At 38.0% G+C, this 20,861-nt stretch overlaps 1 protein-coding gene across 4 annotated transcripts; it reads left to right on the top strand.

Annotated features, from left to right (window-relative positions):
• The first annotated feature begins 177 nt into the window (after positions 1 to 177).
• On the top strand, positions 178 to 20,805 carry LOC105832108 (probable ubiquitin carboxyl-terminal hydrolase FAF-X). Of its 4 annotated transcripts, none has more exons than XM_028194672.1 (30): positions 178 to 300; positions 1,562 to 1,778; positions 1,869 to 2,133; positions 2,290 to 2,515; positions 2,595 to 2,729; positions 2,807 to 2,963; positions 3,040 to 3,363; positions 3,760 to 4,017; positions 4,097 to 4,195; positions 4,289 to 4,563; positions 4,793 to 4,994; positions 5,088 to 5,417; positions 5,539 to 5,873; positions 5,944 to 6,184; positions 6,261 to 6,398; positions 7,208 to 7,486; positions 7,569 to 9,322; positions 9,504 to 9,677; positions 9,745 to 9,886; positions 10,323 to 10,627; positions 10,707 to 10,957; positions 11,041 to 11,216; positions 11,285 to 11,481; positions 11,582 to 11,709; positions 11,796 to 11,962; positions 12,066 to 12,328; positions 12,412 to 12,641; positions 12,862 to 13,064; positions 13,142 to 13,476; positions 13,801 to 13,948. In XM_028194672.1, the coding sequence occupies exons 2-30, from the start codon at positions 1,713 to 1,715 to the stop codon at positions 13,946 to 13,948; spliced, it is 7,803 nt and encodes a 2,600-aa protein (XP_028050473.1). In that variant the 5' UTR covers positions 178 to 300; positions 1,562 to 1,712. The 4 variants fall into 4 exon arrangements, with proteins under 4 accessions (XP_028050473.1, XP_028050474.1, XP_012528213.1 ...); XM_028194673.2 differs by lacking the exon at positions 178 to 300 and adding an exon at positions 317 to 549; XM_012672759.3 differs by lacking the exon at positions 178 to 300 and having other exon boundaries at positions 562 to 1,778; positions 11,808 to 11,962; positions 13,801 to 20,805.
• Positions 20,806 to 20,861: the final 56 nt, after the last annotated feature.

The following is a 20,861-nucleotide window of genomic DNA, read 5'->3' as shown; positions in this document are numbered from 1 at the left end:
CGATGTGGTGTCGTAATAAAGGAGATATTCGACGTGTCTTTCGTTCGTTCACGAGCGTCCTATCGATTTGAACGTTCCCGCGCGCGAGGACAACTACGACGAGCGGCACGCGGGTTGCCGGAGATCGGGCCAATCGCGGGCGTCGCTCGTCACTCCGTCGTGCACGCGCAGCACGTCGTGTCTCGGGCCGAGCACCGCAGCGCCGCGGTAGTCGTGTTTACAGATTTTGCCAGTTGAGTTCCGTAACGTCACGTCAAAAAAGTGCAACACACGAATTTCTACCACGTTTACTATGTAAAGGTGCGTTCCCCGGGAATGGAAATGCGACGCGCGGGTCACCCGCCGACCCCGGGCGTACGTCCGCGCGGCGTGACGCGACTCGCGTGACCGCGGCCGGCTATCGGCGCGGAATATCGGCGCTTTTGTTAATACACGGCAGTGCCAATCGTTGGGATGGTCGCCATTTTGTCCGGAGAGGGTAGCCCGGTCCGAGCGAACGAACGGCGAAAATAGGCGCTACCTGGACCGCCGAGGATCGTCGACGAGCGCGTAGGTAGCGGGCCGCGGCGCACTGTTTCCGTCGCCGTCGCCGTTGCCCATCCGGGCCGATCGTCCGGGCCGCGGTGACCCGCGACAGACGACCACAGTTTCCTCCGTCCGTCGGGACTCCCGACGGAGCTGTCTCCCGTCGTTGTCCGCCAGTTGTCGGTGGTCAGCGGTGTTACGCCTCGATCTCTTCCTCGTCTTTCCGGCGGCCGCGTTCTCTGCGGCGTATACTCCTCGTCGCCGATCGTCGCCGCGTCCGGTTTTTCGGCGAGGACGCGCACCCTTCCTCGGAGGACGGAACGACCGGTGACACGGCCGCTCCCCTGTCGTCGCCGTCGTCGTCGCTGTTTATGGAGGCTTCCTGACAACGTTGACAGCTTGTCCCGTCGCCGATGGCGACAGGTCGAACGTCGAACTTCGGCGTGTCGCGCGATTCCGAGAGGGAGAGGGAGAGAGAAAGAGAGAGAGAGAGAGAGAGAGAAAGAGAGCGCAACGCAACGCAACGCACGCACGCAACGCCGCTCCTATGTCCACCTTTAATTGTCTATCTCGTCTCCGCGTGCCGAGCCGCCGCCGTGGCTCACGCGACAGTTTCCTCGTTAAATTGCGTTCGTAATTCAAGTCGACCGGGATTCCGTACGCGCACCGCGCTTGGTGATGCCGAGAAGGTGGTGTCGAGGAGCTCCACCCGCGCGGATTTTCGCGTTATCCGAGATTTTCTCGAGGATTATAACGACCGTGTTAATCTTCGAGTACATTGTTTTGTCAGCTGTACGTGGACTCGCGAGTTGTCACCCTTACGTTGTGATTTCCTCGAGAAAACTCTTATTACATAATACCGTGTCGTGACAAGCTCCGATTCGCCGGATGTATTCAGCTTGTAAATTGAATTTGAGCGTCATCGTTAGTTCGGCTGTGCTATCGGGATGTTGAAAATGCGTCGGCTTAGTTGTGTTTCCAGGAAGTGTCGAGGAAGGCAATGCTAAAAAAAATTTCTTTTTCCTTTATGTTACAGATAATGTAGGTATAGTTTATTAAAAAAAACAAGGCCTTTAGGATATAATTATATTTAATGTCAGTATATAAGCTGGATGCTTGTTATTGGTGGTGTAATCATTGGACCAAGAGATATCGAGGCAATTAAGGCGTAGCAAAGAACGTGTAAAATGACGATTGCCACTAGGGGCCAGGGAGTTGGCATAGACCCTCCCGACAGCCAGCAAAACACACAGGTACAGATTTTTGAGCCAATCGATGAGTGCTAGTGAAATACATCTCGATTGCGTCGAGATAAAAATGAAAAGAAAAAAATGTCTGTACAGATGCACAGTCCACCAGGTCCACAACAATTGGCTGACACAATGTCGGGACTCCAACTCACCGAGAACGTGGTACAAACAGAATGCAACAATGATGCTATCGCTACGGTAGAAGATAGCAACCAGCTTCATGAAGAGCCTGAGTTTCCTATTTTCAAACTTAATATGCTTCATGAGAAGATATCTAGTCCACGATGGGTTGTACCAGTTCTACCCGAACAAGAATTAGAGTGCCTGTTAAAAGCCAGTATCGAACTTTGTAAAAAAGGTTATGTATTATTTATGAATTTTCAAGATAATTTCTTTGCATTGAGGAAAATGATCTTACCTTTGTGACGAAGTGAATTTAATGGAACGTTTTTTATATATAGCATTTACTTTCTGTTTTCAAAATGCATTCAATTTTGCATTTGCTGTTTTGTAGGAATTGATGTACAAAGTGAAGCGTGTCAGCGCTTTTTTCGAGAAGGTCTTACAATCTCATTTACCAAGATATTAACGGACGATGCGGTAAACAGTTGGAAATTGAATATTCACAATTGTATCAATATTAACTGTGCACATTTGGTGGAGCTATGTGTCCTGAAATTAGACGAGGATTGGTTTCCTCTTCTTGATTTGCTGGCCATGGTTTTTAATCCTAGTAATAAGTAAGTGAATATTGCACTATCACGAATGTAAGTATAAGTTTTCCACATGATTATTTTAAATTACCCAAATTTGTTCCAGGTTTCACACAGTAAATGCAATAAGAGTTTCAGAAACTGTTCCTCCTGGTAGTGATATTCCTGATGAGGAACTTTACGCTCGGCCACCATCTGATTCGCGAGCACCTCGTGGTTGGCTAGTAGATCTTATAAACAGGTGTTTTATCAGATCTTTACACGTGCATACAAAATGTTTTACTCTTTGGTATAAATTAATATAAACTTACATTTCAGATTTGGGAGTCTCAATGGATTTGAAATTTTGCTTTCGAGATTTCAGAGTGGACGTAATTTAACAGTACCAGTTATTTATGCTTTAATCAGACCCTTTGGCTTGTGTTACGAGCTGTTAACTGTTCACACAATAGTTAAATATCTGATGCCTATTGTTGTGAGTATATATCTTTGTTACCGATTATTTATTATTCGAGAGCAATATATGAAGTACAATTACATGTCACACGTAGGAAATGGTACCTCTTATTTTGAATAACTTAACCGACGATGAATTGAAGAAAGAGGCAAAAAATGAATCAAAAAACGATGCAATATCAGCCATAATCAAAGCTGCTAAATGCTTGGTGTCGCGTGTACCTCATCAGGAAGAGATGATAAAGACCTTGGAAATATTGAGACTGAAAATGATATTGAGACTCTTGCAAATTTCTTCATTCAATGGAAAGATGAATGCTTTGAATGAAGTTAATAAAGTAATATCTAGCGTTAGTTATCACCAACATCGTAACACTATAGCAGAGGAGGAAGAGTGGCTTACAGCAGAGCGTATGGCGGTAAGTCTTTACAAAAAATTCTTACAATATTATACTAATAACGTTTCTAGTGCAGTGACTTTTTAAAGTGTACATTAACAATTCAAGTTATATTAATTTAATGGACATCTCGAGACATTTGTGTATTGTGCATTTCTTTGAAATATCTTGTTGATTTTGTAACATTTATATACAAGTTTTTTGCACAACTACTTTTTACTAATATACAAATACTTTTTAAAGATGTTAAAGTATATTAATTAATAATTTTTACATACTTGCAAAAGTGAAGTAAAATTAATGACAAATATGTAAGGACCTGAAAAACAGAGGTGTACGTTAAATGTTAACTGAATATTTAACAAATATTATTGTGAATTTTACAAAGTAAGGAATGCTTATTCATATATGATATAGAAATGGATTAAAGACAATGGGGTATTGGAAATCGTACTGAGGGATTCATTGCATCAGCCGCAGTATGTAGAGAAGCTGGAGAAAATTTTACGCTTTATTATAAAAGAACGTGCACTTACACTAGAAGATTTAGATGCTGTTTGGGCTGCACAGGCTGGTAAACACGAAGCAATTGTGAAAAACGTTCACGACTTATTAGCTAAATTAGCTTGGGATTTTAGTCCTGAACAACTTGATCATTTATTTGAATGTTTTCAGGTAATTATCTTATGCTAGTTCGATATCAAATTTACACCAAATAAAGTGTTTACATTGATGAGATGTGCTACTGTTTCAGACAAGTTGGAGGACTGCCAACAAGAAGCAACGAGAAAAGCTACTAGAATTAATTAGGAGACTCGCGGAAGATGATAAAGATGGTGTTATGGCACACAAGGTTAGATTGTCTTAAATATACAGTCTTAAATACAGACTTCTATATAAATATTTTGAATTTGTAAATAATTTTTTTTATTAATTCTACTGCCAGGTGTTAACACTCTTTTGGACTTTGGCACATTCTGATGAAGTCCCGACAGAGATCATGGATCAGGCACTGAACGCTCATGTAAAAATTCTTGATTACTCATGCTCGCAAGAGAGAGATGCCCAAAAGGCAATCTGGGTAGACAAGTGTGTTGAAGAGTTGAAAAATGGTGACAAGTGGGCTCTTCCTGCGTTGAAGCAAATTCGGGAAATATGTTGCCTTTATGAACCAAATCCCAACCTAGGTCATAGTCAGCGTAGCCATCATTTGCATTACAGGTATGACAGATTAATAATATTTTATATATTTATAAACAAATATAAATATAATCAAGCATAAAGATAGCTTATCTTGATTTATATGTATAATAATAACAAATTTATTATTATTAGACAAACAAAGTTATTATTAGGCTTCAAGATTCACTATAGATCGATATAAGCTATCTTATCTTCATGTTTGATATTTTCGTTAATTCTAATTTTACTCTTTATTGTTACTATATAGGCAAGAAGTAATAGAGCGTTTACAAAGTGAACATTCAGTAGTAATTCTTGTAACAAATAGCTTAACAAATTATATGGATAAAGTGCGGCAGTTGGTGAAAGAAAATCCTGATATCGACGCAAATACTTTTATGCCTGATTGTCGATATAATCATATTGTGCAAGTACAAGAAAGATTGAATTTCTTGCGTTTCTTATTAAAAGTACGTTCTAGATTTTGGAGTATTTATAGACATGATATAGAATTATAGAATTTCTGTGAAAAATGCAGATAACAATATGATTTTTTTAAATAGGATGGACAATTATGGCTATGCGCTGATCAAGCGGAACAAATCTGGCAATGTTTAGCTGAACAAGGTGTATTTGTTTCGGATCGTGAGGCATGCTTTAAATGGTTTTCTAAACTTATGGGAGACGAACCGGATTTAGACCCAGCAATAAACAAGGATTTTTTTCAAAATAATATACTGCAATTAGACCCAACATTGCTTACAGAAAGCGGTATTAAATGTTATGAAAGATTTTTTAAAGCTGTTAATTCTAAGGAAGGAAAATTGAAACTGAAACGTAGAACATATCTCATGGATGATGTGGATTTAATTGGAACTGATTATTTATGGAGGGTATGTAGTATTGTATTCCTTTAGTTTTTCGATTGTATATTTTTTTATAAGCCTTGTTTTTTTAAACTTTTTTTTGTATGCATGTGTTTGTACCAGTGATAATCTTTATCTGTCTACACAGGTAGTGACAAACAGCCCAGAAGAAATTGCAAATAGAGGCATCGAACTCTTGAAGGAGGTGAACACTAATTTAGGACCGCGGTTGCAGTCGTCCGTTTTGGCATTTCATGAAACGTATATAGCGGAATGTATGGATCGATTGAAGGCTCATTATGATACTGTAACTGTTTTGAGCAGAGTGTATTTGGACGGAAAGGAAGAGCGTGAAGAACAAATGACAAATAAGATTAAAATGGAAGCCATAAAGATGTGTCGCGTTATGAAAGTTTTACAGGAATACATAAATGAGTGCGACACAGCCTTTCCAGGGGAACGAAAAATATTACCATTGCATAGGTAACTTACAGCTGCGCATAATGCGATGAAAATGCTTTCTTCTACAGCGTAACATTTATTCTAATTACAGAGCAGCACGTGGCAAGCATCTATCACTTGTTATCCGTTTTGCGAGTCCTGGTCGAAACGTTGACGACATAGATATCTTTACACATAGTAATGATACTTTAGCTTCATTGAGACGTCAAATATTACGCAGGATTAAGGCAAGCGGGACAAATGTGAAACTTGATTTATTTATTAATGGAGAATCGCTGGAACAATCCGATGATAGGAAACTCCTTTCTCAGATTCCACTAAGAGACAAAATGGTGAGTGTTAATAAAAGTAAAGCATTGTGAATGAAAGGTCCAATATAAATATCAACAAATAATATATTTTGTTTAGTTATTGTCTGCAAAGCTCAGTCAAGTAAATAGCAATATGCCAAGCTCACCGGACAGTAGCTCTGATAGCTCTACTAGTTCTCCACATCATCCATACGATGGACCGAATGTAGAGGCAGAGAATAGTTTACCTGGTGTGGTAAGTTATAATCAGAACGCTTGATATCGAGAAAAACTTGGAATTCTTAAGAAATTTTTTTTTATCCTTTAAAATCACACATGGATTTTCATGAAATTTTGGGACTCACGAAAATTTGAAAACTTTATTTTTTAATTTAAATTTTTTCTTTTTTTGACAAAATTGTTCTTTTAATTTTTTTAATGCAAAATGTTGATAATTGATTAGCATACATATTTTTGTGTGATTCATGTTTTATTTTAAAAAATTGGTGACATTAGAAAACAATATATTTTAAATTAACATTGTGTATTTAATCATCTTTTTTGAATTCTGTATTTTTTAATTAGATCCATATATTGTGGATTGTTCTATTCCTTATTTAATTTATATTATTTTTTTAGCATTTCTTAAATTTTATTCTCTAAATTTCATAAAATGAAAATACTGCTACCTATAATTTCTCGAGAGTGATTTTCCACTCTAATAAGAATTAAAGTTTACTCTATAAAAGTGAACAGCAGTATTTTCATTCTATGAAATTTAGACAGTAATATTTAAGACTTAAATGACTTTTTGGTTATCAAGGAACAGTGAAAGATATAATAAAATAAATTCAAAACAGTATTAAAAAAGTATTTTTTAATTTTACTTAGAATTTTGAATAAAATTCCTAGAAAATTTGGGAAATCTTAGGAAATTCTTTTACAAACTTTTAGCAAACAAATGTTACTATAAAATTTATGTCTAGTTTATATGTTCAATTTATTTAAGTTTTATTAATTATATTATTGTCTTGTGGTCGCTTATTCTAACTATTCGACTTTCAGGTAATGTCGCAAAGATCGCAGTACGCGACATTTTTCTTTCAATTAGCAGATCTTGGCTGTACTCTTCAGCATTCGCAGTTGCGTGATGGTGCACGAAATCTTTTGCAATTAGTGCCGCCAGATACCTTTACTGTAACAAGATTACAGTGGCTATTTGGTCATTACAAAGATGATGAAGCTTTACAGAATCCTTCTCAATATCATTGTAACGAGACGAATACAACAGTAGATTCTCTATTTTTTACTGCAAGTCCTAGCCAAGTTTTATACAATTTAGAGGTGAGTGAATATTAAATAGCGTTTGGTAAGTTTTAACTTTATGCACTATCAATAATGGCTTTCTTCCTTTCCTCTTTTTTAGGTGTTATACACTTTGTTAATGCCTGCTCTCGATCCTATGTCGGAGAGAGCATTTGAATTTCAATATAATTTCATAAAAAGTGGCGAAGCGGGTGTTATTCTCGATATGCTAACCAAAAATAAGTTTTTACCAAATGCGGACGAAACTACGAAAAGGTCTGCGTATCTAACTGTGCTGAGACTGTGCAAGCTTCTTCTGACAGTGATGGGTAACGTGATGGCATGCGTAATGGACGAGGTTCAACAAACTGGGACTTCGGAAAATCACGACAATCACGTTAATAACCGCGGTCGGGTGACGGTGTTGAAACAGGCTCTCCAAAGTGTACCGAATCAAAGTACCGAGTATATGTTGAGAAGTGTCGCAGCCAAATTGGCACAGCATCTGGCGCATCGAATGCTATCCGGCGGGCCCGAGGCTGATCGATGTCGGCAGCTCTTTGTGCAGGCCCTTTCATGGGAATTACCGGATGTGGCTACTATACGTGCCATAATTAGACTAGCGTGGGCCGCATCTACGGGTAACTTGAACAACATTAACGCATCGAACGAGGCGCTTCACTCGATGCATGAAACCAACCAAAAAGAACAAAGAAATCCTGATAATAACGATGTCCTCGTGTGCAAGGAAGCACTCGAGGTGTTGACAATCGCCCTCGTGTTGAATCCGTCAGCATTGGAAACGTTGTCGAGGGATAAGATATGGCATACCTTTTTGATAGACCTTGTGCTACTTAGTACATCGAAAGCCATTAGGATCGCCGCTGGCGAACAATTTTTTCTCATATCAACATGGTGCAGCGGCGGACACCAAACGCTACTGGTCACCATAACTCTTCTCTTCACCGTATTAAACAGTACGGTTATGGAGAACGCTAGACAGAGTCACGAATACTTTCAGCTTTTGTGTCGATTGTTGAACTTCGCGCATATGTCAGGTTGCCCCCTCACGACCGCAGAGACGCTGTTAAATGTTGAGATAGCCTGGTTGAAAAAAGTTCGCGATAACGTGAAGGAGACCGGAGAGAGTCAGGTGGATGAAGCTTTGCTTGAGGGTCACCTCGGTCTGACGAAGGAGCTTCTGGCCTTTCTGCCATCGAACCAAAAATATGAAATTGGTTCCGATGAGAAGTACGGAGTTAACTTGATCAAGGAACTGGTCGAGGACTTTGTGTTCCCGGCGTCTCGCCTAATGCTGCAGCTCCGTAGTACTGGCGAACTCAGCGCCTCACAAGCATGCCCGGTGTGTACTACTCCTCAATCGACCAGCGCCGCGTTCGACTTACTTGTAGGTCTTTGCGTAGGCTGTGTACCCAACATGAAACTTCTAGTCACAATGCTCACCGACATGTTCTACTCCGAAAAGGACGAACCGTTAGTGGAGTGGGATTATTTACCGCCTGTGGGTCTTAGACCACTTAAAGGCTTCGTAGGCTTGAAGAATGCAGGAGCAACCTGCTATATGAATTCAGTATTACAGCAGTTGTACATGGTGGAAAGCATTAGGGTTGGGCTTTTGGCGGCGGAAGGTGCGGCGACAGATCTGAACGAGGATTTCTCGGGCGAGGAGAGGATCGAGGGGGAGCAGACAATTGAAACGAATGACAATGATACAAACGAGGAGAAGTGCGGCGCTGATGAGTCCAGGAAGGAATATAACATCGGTATTTTGAAACAAGTGCAAGCAATATTTGGTCATCTGGCTTACAGCAAATTACAATATTATATACCTAGGGGACTATGGAAGCACTTTAAGTAAGAATAAATACAATTTTATTTGTAAAAATAAAATTAAAAAAAAATATTTTTAAAGCAGATTTGGTTGCAAGAGAAAGAAAAAAAATTGTTTACAATATATCTTATTAATAAAACTGTTACATTTTGTATTTTACATTTTAAGTCATTAATAAGATAATGAGAAATTTGATTTTTATAGGCTTCAAGGAGAACCTGTAAATCTTAGAGAGCAACAAGATGCAGTAGAATTTTTCATGAGTTTGGTGGAGAGCCTAGATGAGGCATTGAAAGCCTTAGGACATGAGCAGATAATGGGCAAGATTCTTGGTGGCTCATACAGTGACCAAAAAATCTGCAAAGGTTGCCCTCATAGGTACCTTTTTAGTTTTTATGTTCTACTTTCTTCGGTATACTGTAATATCGCATTACATCATCTTCAGATATTCCAAAGAGGAGCCGTTCAGTGTGATAAGCGTGGATATACGGAATCACAGTAATTTATTGGATTCTCTCGAGCAATATGTAAAGGGAGAACTGCTGGAAGGTGCAGATGCCTATCATTGTGATAAGTGCAACAAAAAGGTGCGTTTGCAGTAATAGTATATCCGTTAAATGTATAAAAAATCCCGATTATAATGATTGTTTCAATGAAAATGATTATTTCAAAAGAGACAATAATGAAAGTAACACTATCCGACATGGATTTTAAATTATAAACCAAACAATTTTTAGATTTTTTTGTTGCTGAAGACGAATCTGTTAATGAAATTGCTTTATCACGTTACAGTTTTGAGAAAATTAAACTTAAAAGTGTTGAAAACTGTATTCTTGGATACTTTTAAGTTAAAAAGAAACTGATATTTGCAATTTTGCAAATGGATTCGTTTTCTTGTTTGGTTTGTGGTCTAAAAAAAAAGGTTAAATTTATTGGATAAAATATAATTCATAAATTTTTACTTTTATACGTTTTATTTATGACATTTTGATTATGATGATTTTGTGTCCTTTTTATGTTCAGGTCGTAACGGTAAAGAGATTGTGCGTAAAAAAGCTGCCGCCTATTTTAGCAATTCAATTGAAAAGATTTGAGTATGACTTCGAGCGTGTATGTGCTATAAAGTTCAACGATTATTTTGAGTTTCCACGAGATCTAGATATGGAGCCGTACACTGTCTCTGGTTTAGCTAAATTAGAAGGAGAAGTCATAGACTGCGATTATGAGGAAGCTATAAAAGGAACATGTACGAAGTATCAATTGACTGGTATTGTCGTTCATAGTGGTCAGGCTAGCGGTGGTCATTACTATTCCTACATTTTGCACAGGTATTTTAAAATGTATTTTAATATTTATATAACTCTAATATTTGACAAATTAAACTGTTTTTGTAAATTAATTCTGCAGACTAAACGATGGTACGGCAAGGTGGTATAAGTTTGATGATGGCGATGTAACGGAATGCAAAATGGAGGAGGAGGAAGAAATGAAATCTCAATGCTTTGGCGGTGATTATTTAGGGGAGGTATTTGATCATATGCTCAAGCGGATGAGTTACCGCAAACAAAAGCGATGGTGGAACGCATATATGTTATTTTATACAAGACTAGATGTAGAAGAAAATTCTCTAATGAAGAGTGTAAATGAATTGTCATTGTGTAAGTATCGCGATACAATTTTCCGAGATTGATCTCAACTTTTGAATGTGCTATCTCATTATATTTGTTCTTATATTATTCAGATACGAAACTAGGAGTTATGAAAATGCCGTCAGCGATAGAGTACAGTGTGCGAAAGCAAAATATAAAATTTATGCACAACCGAAATCAATTTAGTGCCGAATACTTCCAGTTTATTAAGAAATTGGTGTCTTGCAATCCTCATAATATCAACCGTCAAAATCCAAACGAGAAACTCGTAAGTTTGCTACACGTGTGTGAGATGTATTTACAGAGCTCGGTTTAATGATTGTGATTGTATTTTAGAACCCGGAAGTGGAAGAACTTGCGATGCTGTCGATTCAGTTGGCATCAAGATTTCTCTTTTATACAGGCTTTCATACTAAGAAAACATTACGTGGCACGGCAACAGATTGGTACGATATCGTGTGCCATCATTTGCGTAGTAGTAAATCAGTACGGTCTTGGTTCGCCAATGAAGTACTGTTCAATCATCCACATAGGTATCAGAATTTTCTACATGATGAGTTAATAAATATTTGCGTTTTAACATTAAATAATAATTTTTATTAAATATTAAATAATAATTTGTTATCTCCATAGATTTTGTGAATACCTTTTGAGTTGCCCTAGTACAGAGGTGCGCACTGCTTTTCTCAAAATTTTGGTATTTCTTGCACACGTTTCTCTGCAAGATGGTCCATGCGCTCCGCCCAGTTTAAATGCACCAAGTGAGTACTAAGAATACGTGCAGGGATTCGATAGTATAATTAAAATGGTAAGCATTTAATAATTTTTTCAATTTGTAAATTTTTAGGTATACTTTTAGATCCAGTTGCGACACTCAGCGATCATTTATTACACGCGGTGCTGTCGCTGCTGCACCGTGAGATTTCGGATCACGGTCGTCATCTTCCTCATTACTTTTCTCTCTTTCACGCGTACGCCTCGCTTGGTCTTGCCGAAAAGGCGCAACTGCTTAAGGTAATAAATGAATAATCACATGTATGTTAAGTATTCATTATCATATTTTATGTCAGACATGAGATATATCTGATTTTAATAATTTGTTAAATACTATTTGCAGCTAAATGTACCAGTTACGTTTATGTTAGTTGCTATCGATGAAGGTCCAGGTCCTACTATAAAATATCAGTATCCAGAGCTGACTAAACTTCACCAGGTAGTTAGCATGCTAATACGATGCTGCGATGTGTCGTCAAAAGTACACTCGAGTCAGACACCCCGTGCAGAACCTTTACCAAATCCGTACGGAGATCCCGCATGTCAATCAGAATATCTTATGCCCATCCAAGCTCAAGCAGCGGAAATATTGTTTATTCGTACCAGGTGAGAATTAGCGCGAGTTTTTAATTCTGAAGATGTAGATATGAAATTTGTGATATTTAATATTTATTTTGTCTGTGGAATAGTTACATTAAAAAATTAATCGAAGACGCTAATGTGACTGAAGACACGGTTAAGTTGTTGCAATACTGTTGTTGGGAAAATCCACACTTGTCGCGAACAGTGCTTAGTGAGCTGTTGTGGCAGATAGGATTTGCTTACACCCACGAGTTAAGGCATCACACGGATCTGCTGCTTGCGATACTGTTGATGGAGGATTCGTGGCAGACGCATCGTGTGCATAATGCACTTAAAGGTAAATTTGTACAGCTCTTTCTCACATTAATCGCTCGCTATTGTTGTAAAGGCCGTTGCATATACATTTCTGTAATAGTTACCATAAGAAATTGAGCAATACGATTGGTTAATTCGGTCGGTTACGGCTGATTTGAGCAATATGATTGGTCGAAATCTTACGGTTACGATTACGGAAATGTACGTGCAATGGCCTTAACACGTGAGATTATAATTTCTAGGAGTTCCTGACGAGCGAGAAGGTTTATTCGAAACAATACAAAGAAGTAAAAATCATTATCAGAAAAGAGCGTATCAGTGTATCAAATGTATGGTGCAGCTCTTTAGTAAATGTAGACCAGCGCATCAGCTTTTGCATCACAGCCCCGAGTTGAAAAGAAAATGGAGTCACGCCATAGATTGGCTTCACGACGAACTTGACAAAGTATGTAATGTGGAAATTGAGTGTTAAGCTATTTAATATTAGGACAATTACAAATATATAATAAATTGTTTTCACAGAGACCATATACTTCTACGGCGCCTTATACACACGCGTATAACAATTGGTCACCACCAACACAGTCCAATGATTCTGCAAACGGCTATGTTTTGGAACGTAGCAATAGCGCGAGAAAAACACTGGAGCGTGCATGTGAGCTGTGTCCTGATGAAGAACCGGAAGTCGAGGACACGAGCGAAGATTGCGCGGAAGAAGCCGAGAAATATCAACATACGTTTAAATATCAATCTGCCAATCCATCAATACCATCCAAATTTCATCCTATAACTATTCAAGCATCATCAGCAAGAACTAAGAGGCGTAATAACAGAGCTTTAGGATGGGCGTCTATGGAGTAAGTTATAAATTATAATATATAATATTTTCTCTATTATAAATACTTGCACATTTTGATAACATCAATTGCCAAAACATTTGTTTAAACTTTTTGGAAATTAAAAACGTTATACATATATTACAACTCTTATTTACAACTATACAACTATATTACAACTTTATATGACAACAAATTTTTTATATAGGATTTTGCAAGAGGATTTGAAAATAATAATATAAACTAATTAAATATAAATAATATAAACTAAGTAAATTATTTGTAAATAATATAATATTTTTTTATGGAACAAATTAATCTTTAACAATTGCTTTTTTTTTTTAGTTATCCCGACTTTACCGTGATCCAACAAATGCAAGAAGAGCAACAGCCTCAACCAGGACCTTCTCCAGTACATACACCCCACTTAGCGCTTCAAATGCATAATCCACAAAACTGTGAGTCGTCACAAAATACCAGCCAGGATCCATAATGAACGCTGAATACTGACGTTTTACCAAGTTGCTGCCTCAGTGAAACAATTTCGGGATACTTAGATATTACTGCGCCAGCAGCTTGGTGGCAAGCGGTAGCAGCATATGTACAGATATAACAAGTGAGGATTTGTTTTTTTTTTTAGTGATCATTCTTTAATGAACTCATGCTAATCTCTTAGTTTCACTGTGGGTAGTTACTTTGATAATATGACGCGCTATGAATGTTCGAAACTGCAATGTGAAAATGGGAGATAATTCCGACTGAAAAGGTGAATTAACGCATGTTGGTTGAGGCAATTAATTCTCAACGATAGTTTCTTTATTCTCCTTAATCTCGAAACCATTGTTTGTATCTCCTCAATGACCGTTTGGCTTCCAATTCTAGAAATGACAATTTGAAAAAAAGAATAAAAATAAAAATAAAAAACGCTGTTTCTTCTCGAACGATCAATAAAGCTAATAGTACAGCTAGGAGTTTCATTTGCCTCGATTAACGCATGTGGATTCAAGCTTAGGAATATCGTAAGATTGTATAAATGTATAGCGAGTAGTATGTTACGGAACCCCGTTCTCTGCCGATTAGAAGACAAAAATATAAACCATAATTTTCCGTATGCCTATGTAAATTTGTTACTAATAAAAAAAGAAACGAAGGGAAGTTGTGAGATGGAACTTTCTAACGATTGAAAGATATAACTACAGAAAAAAATGGGAAATGAGCTAGTATGTTCTTATCTCATTCAGAGAAAGTGAAGCAGTTGTCGCGAAAAAAAGCTATGCTCTAACATATATATATATAAATATATAGCTATGCTATATATGTATCATAGCTTTTGCTATTTAATCTTTTAACAACAATAAAAAGAATTCTTGTACTTAATAATCTCGAGCATTCTGGAAGAAAGTCACTTATCGGCGGCCTGCCGCGCTGCTAAATTTCAACATACGCCAATGATGCCTCCTGTTGTGCTTTCTTTCAGTTCGACCGATTTGAAAGAGTTGTGCCTTCGACATTGTGCGACTCCCATTGTACTTTTAGGTAGATATTTAAGAATCAAATTGTTGCTTCAAATTTGATTGCTTATACTTCGCTTGTTGAGTTAACTGTGGGAAAGGAAAAGAAATTTAGAGAATATCATTGAGAAAACGCGTGGGGACACGACGAGAGATAATTTCGTCGAATGGAGAGATTGAATCGGAATGTAATCTCGGAGCCCAAAACGAGAGGAGGGGCCACTTTATTAGTTCATCATGACCCATATACGCATGTTAAAATACGACATCGAGTTGTTGGATGTACGGGCAGCTGCTTTTTAAAAACACTCAGACACTGTCCTCGTCCGGAGTCCAAATTTTTACGAAGAAAAGGAATTGAAGGGAGCGATAGTGAGATGCAATGGAGGATATGGAGCAAATAAATACTAGTTTGTATCGTTGTATGATACGATTTACCGTTGATAGAGCTGTGGTCTTTTTACAAAAGTTGTGAAAACGATCATAGCACACATCATTTTCGGCAATTATGTCTGGCATATTACGTAACGGAGTATTCTAGAGGATGAGAACGTGAACTACGCGATGAACGACCCTTGAATTTAATAAACTGGCCATAGCTCTGACTTATTGAATAGCGTGTGTTATATATAGGTATTATATAAAAGAAAAATAATCTTTAAAAAGGAAAAGGGAAGTAAAAAAAGTGTAACATGAAATAAGCGAGAGCTGTGCGTATACATAAATAAGATTTCGTGCGAAAAACCAACGACTATGTCAAGACACCAGGAAGTAATGACGTATTGATTATTATTGTTCGTATTTATCGAATACCGAGTTAAACAGTGTACCAAATTATATGATAGCTTCTATTGGTTAAACGATAATGGTACCTAATCTTACTCAGATATGTACATATAGACAACCGCTTTTTATATGTGATAAAAAAATCATTATATTCCTATTATACATTGAGATTTAGAGAAACGCTATTGTAAATCCTGGTTTTTGTACACAGACTGTATGCTAAGTTCACTTTTGTTAACACGAATTGTAGTCTATAATTATTTAATATTTAATTGTACCACTAAATAAGCGTATAATGTACGATACTTGATTTTCTTTCTGTTTTTTTTATTCTCTGAGAGATATGAATTCACAAAACTGGAAGTGTCATGAATACTAGTGTCATTTTATCTTTTATTATGCGTGGTAGAGATAAGGGAGACGTAAGCTACGGGACATAGCCAAGCGCGTTTTAATTAGTGACAGATAGATAGGTCGCCGGAATACCGTTTCTTAATTTTTTTTCTTTTTGCCATCGAATGCGAGGCAGCGCTCGATGTTGTCGCGTAAGAACGAACGAAAGGAGGTATACAAGGGGCGGTAGAAGTTGCGACGGGATGGCTACATTTTTCCTGTGCGTAACGCAGGATCACGTCAATGGATAATTTCACTGAGTTACGAAAGCACGAATGAAAAATTCGCCTGTGTGAATTCGTCTACGAGATTCGACGGGCGACGCGAGAATCTAAATTCATTGAAATTGAAAATCGATTTCTACAGCGTTTGTACGTAGCATAATGGAGCGTGAGGAAAGAGAAAAGTGTTCCGTGCAACGTTTTTTTATTTACATGGAACGTATGCGCGATTCCCCATTCCGCAGTTGAAGAAACTACTTTTACATGCTGTTTAATACGTTGCATACACATCGGCGAAGGTTGTCGTTGCAAGTTCGTTTCAGAGTACGAGGGTCGTCGGACGAGAGAAAAAAAAGAAAGAAGAATCAAAAGGTTCAAAGGCAAATGCGTGTATCATTAACACGTACATTATTAATGTACGTGCCGCTTGCGCGTGGCCTGTAAATGTGCGGAGTCGCGCGTGAGACCAGAGTGTCGTATCGTTCTCGAGATCGTATACATTTGTAATTCTCGTACATGTAGCAAAGGGAGAAGAAGAAGAAGGCAAAGAGGAAAGAGAAAAGGCTTTATCATCGACGTCTTTAGTTTAAGTTCTAAAGATAATTTTAATTGTACTCAACACGAATGACGCTCTAGTCAGTAAAATTACAAATAAACGAAAGGAGATTACAGATTCCGTTCATTTAATGCGATCTGCGTGACGTTCTCGATGAATTGTCGTCGTCATCATCCTCGTCATCGCTACTTTTTATCAAATAGACCGCAAACATTTCTGCGGACGCGTTCTCCGCATTTTTTCTCATTTGCCTTTGACGTCCGAGGAGCTCGTCGTTTGCAACTACCTCGACAGGCAATTAGGACAAGTGTCTACTTTGTACTTTCGTCTTGATCCTTGAACAAAATCCCGCCCTGAAAGAGGACATGATCGCGCGTGCTGCTCCCCTCCGTGCTCGATTGTCCTGTTGAAAAATGAAAAGGCGATATCATGATGCACTAGTAGAATATTGGCATCCGAGGATCTGTCTAGGAGGAAATTTCCTGGTCCTACCTCTTCGAAGATCGAGGAAAAGAGCGTCGCTTCCACTTTCGACCTATTTTATGTATCACGATTGTTCGAGTTGGTGTCACTTTATTTAGTTAATATCTAAGAAATGATCAAGGTAATTCGCCAGACAGGTCACGGTTTGGCCGCGTCGAGCTCACACTTGAGGATCGGATGATTAAAGCAGAAGAGGGATAGGTCATGAATTGGTGTTTGGATCGAGGACTCGGACTCACCGCCGACCTTGATATCATATGAGCCGAAATGTGCTCCGCAGATGTAATCCTTACCAAAGTCAAATACCAGAAGCATATATGTTTTCTAATGACATGTACACTTATGTTTATGTAAGAATACTTTTTGCACGTGGCTCACGAGTTCTTTCGGGGGTGCGAATGCCGATCGTCGAAGAATCGATATCTTCGACGTTTGGATATGCGACATAATCCTTTTTACATTAGTTTTTTTTTTTTACGCTAGGTAGTTCACTTCAGAATGCGTGTATTTTTGAAGGCTTTGAAGAAAGATTGAAAGCAAGAGGAGGAAGAAAGTTGCATCGAGGAGGAGAAGAGAAAACTCGATCGAGAAACGCATAATTCTTCCCAGAAAGTGACAAAAAAAGCAACCTCCCCCTCTCCGAGAAAGAGGAGCTAATTGTTCGCGGAATACACACCGAAATATATCCTTTCGCCTAAAATCGTTTTTCTTTCAGTCCGTAATGTACTTTGCAACACATCACCTTCGATCTCTCTGGGGAGGATTACGTTCTATGCGAAAGAGATGTTACATAATTTTGCGTTTGCGTGGGTGTGTGCGTAAACAGGCTTGTCCTGTTGCGTGTATTTAGTTTCTACGCTTTCTTCGCACGAAACCAAATATTACAGAGAAAGGTAAAGGAGATCGATAGTGAAGGAAACGAAGCAGAAACGTAGAAACGAAACGCGAATAAATCAGCCGCATAACTGGTCGGCTTTCCCGGATCGGAGCGAAAGAACGAAAGTTTAAGAGACAACATTTAGGAGCGAACGTATTAATTGCAATTAAATTGTGTCTTATAACTTTCGCTATTAACTGCGATTAATAGAGCTAGGAAGAATAAATATTTATGCGCTAGGGAACGTCTGACTCTTATGTGATTATTTAACATTTTTTTTCATCCCAGCGAGACTCTCAACTTTTTATTAGAAACTTATTCCGTATAATTTAATGCCGCATACAAAATCTGACTAAACGCGCATGATACGCGTGAAGCAATTGAAACGTAAAAATGTCAAAGAGATTGTACTGTTAATTATTGACGAGAAATTTCGACGCTAATAATACTAGATAAAATTTAAACCAAGGAATTCGAAATCTTAGATGATTGGAGAATATTGCAGTATCAAATCGATCGATTGTAATCGATCACCGAGCAAAGAGAACAAATTATAACGAGGTATAAAACGAAGTATCTGTAAAGATATATGCGGGATTAACATATTGTGCATAAGAATAAGGCGACACATGTGAGCATCTTCGTGTGTTTGTTATGTGAGAAAACGATTCATGAACGTAAATTTATCGATAATGACGTTATTCTTTACGTCTATGAGTTATAAATGGTCTGAAAAAAGATTAATTGATACAAAAATCAAAATAGATTATCTAATCGAAATGTATTCAAGCGGAAAAAAATAACGATACGAAGATACCGAGAGCTGAATTGAATGGATGATAAACGCGTTAAAGAATCGCACTGCATGCGATAATGAGAAGAGACGAAGTTATCAAAAGACGGAGCTCAACATGACAGAAATAAATATAAAATTAACGTAAACAAGTATTTGAGAGATAGTGTCACAAAGATGCCGAAAGGTGTCCTCGTTCATAGACAGTTTTTCGAAGGATTTTAAATGTAGTTTGAACCTTTATGGCGTATTTGGACAAAAGCAAGCGGCGAATGAATTATGTCCGAAGCTATTCTTACTCTGTTCGAATCGCTTGTAATGGTGGGATGGCAGAGAAAAAGGTAGTTAAAAAAATTTTTTTACAACAATCTGTTAATTTTTTACCCGCTATCGTTATAAAAAAATGTTGCGGATAAAATATAATATCCTGGTATTATCTCCTGCTGTCAATATCATAACATATATACGTAAAAATTATTACAGGACTTTTCGAAATAATATTCGTTTTAAAGGAGATCCGGGAAAAATGTCGGCGTAAGCGTGTAAAAGGATTTTTAAGTCTTATTATATGTTCAATTAGGATCTCCATGTTTATCAATGTAAATTAACTTAAAAATCTAAATTGAACTTACCCTTTATCTTTTTCTAGTTTTTCTAGAAAAGATAAAGAATGAGTTAAACAGAAACTACAATTACTCTACATTGATGAAAATGGGCATCAATGATGCTGCATACAATCGCGATGCTTTTAATCGTGCTTTTATATTTTACATTTATTTTGTACCAATAACTTCTGCAATTTTTAATTTTGTGGGTGTCTCGACAATCAAGTGTGTTCGCGTTTGTGAATGTTGCTACTGGATTCTCATTTTTCGTCTCACAAATCATCACGAGCGTTTTCGAATAATAAAATCGAATTCGTAAAACAAAAGCTCGCGTCAAATTCTCTCGTTTGTGATTTCGTCTTCGCGTGTACTTTCCGGATCATTAGGATTCATTCTGGATATACGTGAACAATACGAAAAATTTGGAAAAGTATTCGAAGGGGAGGGAAAACGTGCGAAATATGAAAATTTAAATAATCCTAAAATGGATTTGGAATCTTTCGGTCCTTCGAGCGTCTCATGCCGTCGATGAGATTTGGTAGAGGAGAGAAAGAGAGAGGAGCGAGGATAACGAGATTTGCCGTCAACGTGCTCTGAATTTTGTAAGCAAAAGAAAAAAGAATACAAACCAGAAGCGCTCAGGTCGCCCTACGCGCTACATATCCGTTAAAAAATGGCGCATTTATGCAGGCATTTTTAATTAAAAAAAAGTCACAAACCGATTCGCCAACCGATCCTGCAACCCTTCCCACGCCGTCAACCCGCGCGATTATTTGTGTTCCCTCGCAGACTCTCTTTCGATATACATATATATAAATATATAAATATAAGTATAATTACTGTAAGATTGTATATTCTTAATTAGATGCAACACTGAAGTGCGCGGTCGCTGGGGTGATTTGAGAATAAAATAAAAATTACACACACAGTCGGAGAGAAATAGATATGCACGGGGGAGGAGGGGGGGTTGCGGGCGACGGTTTGCCAATTTTCGGGAAGCTTTCTCTTACGAACAAGGCGATACCCGCGCGTCTTGCGTGTTCCGCAGCGAGGAGACCTCTGCCGCCTCCGGAATCTTTTGTGTATTATTTCTAACAGAATGTAATAAAGTAAAGTTTAAACAGACGATCGTTTTTTCTTTCCTTCTTTTATGTTTCCTAAAAGTTAATTTAGTATATCTG

Source organism: Monomorium pharaonis, chromosome 2, assembly GCF_013373865.1.
Source record: "Monomorium pharaonis isolate MP-MQ-018 chromosome 2, ASM1337386v2, whole genome shotgun sequence".
In the NCBI taxonomy this organism is placed as follows: Eukaryota; Metazoa; Arthropoda; class Insecta; order Hymenoptera; family Formicidae; genus Monomorium; species Monomorium pharaonis.
Note: the sequence above shows the minus strand (reverse complement) of the source record. Positions and strands in the feature narration are given on the sequence as shown.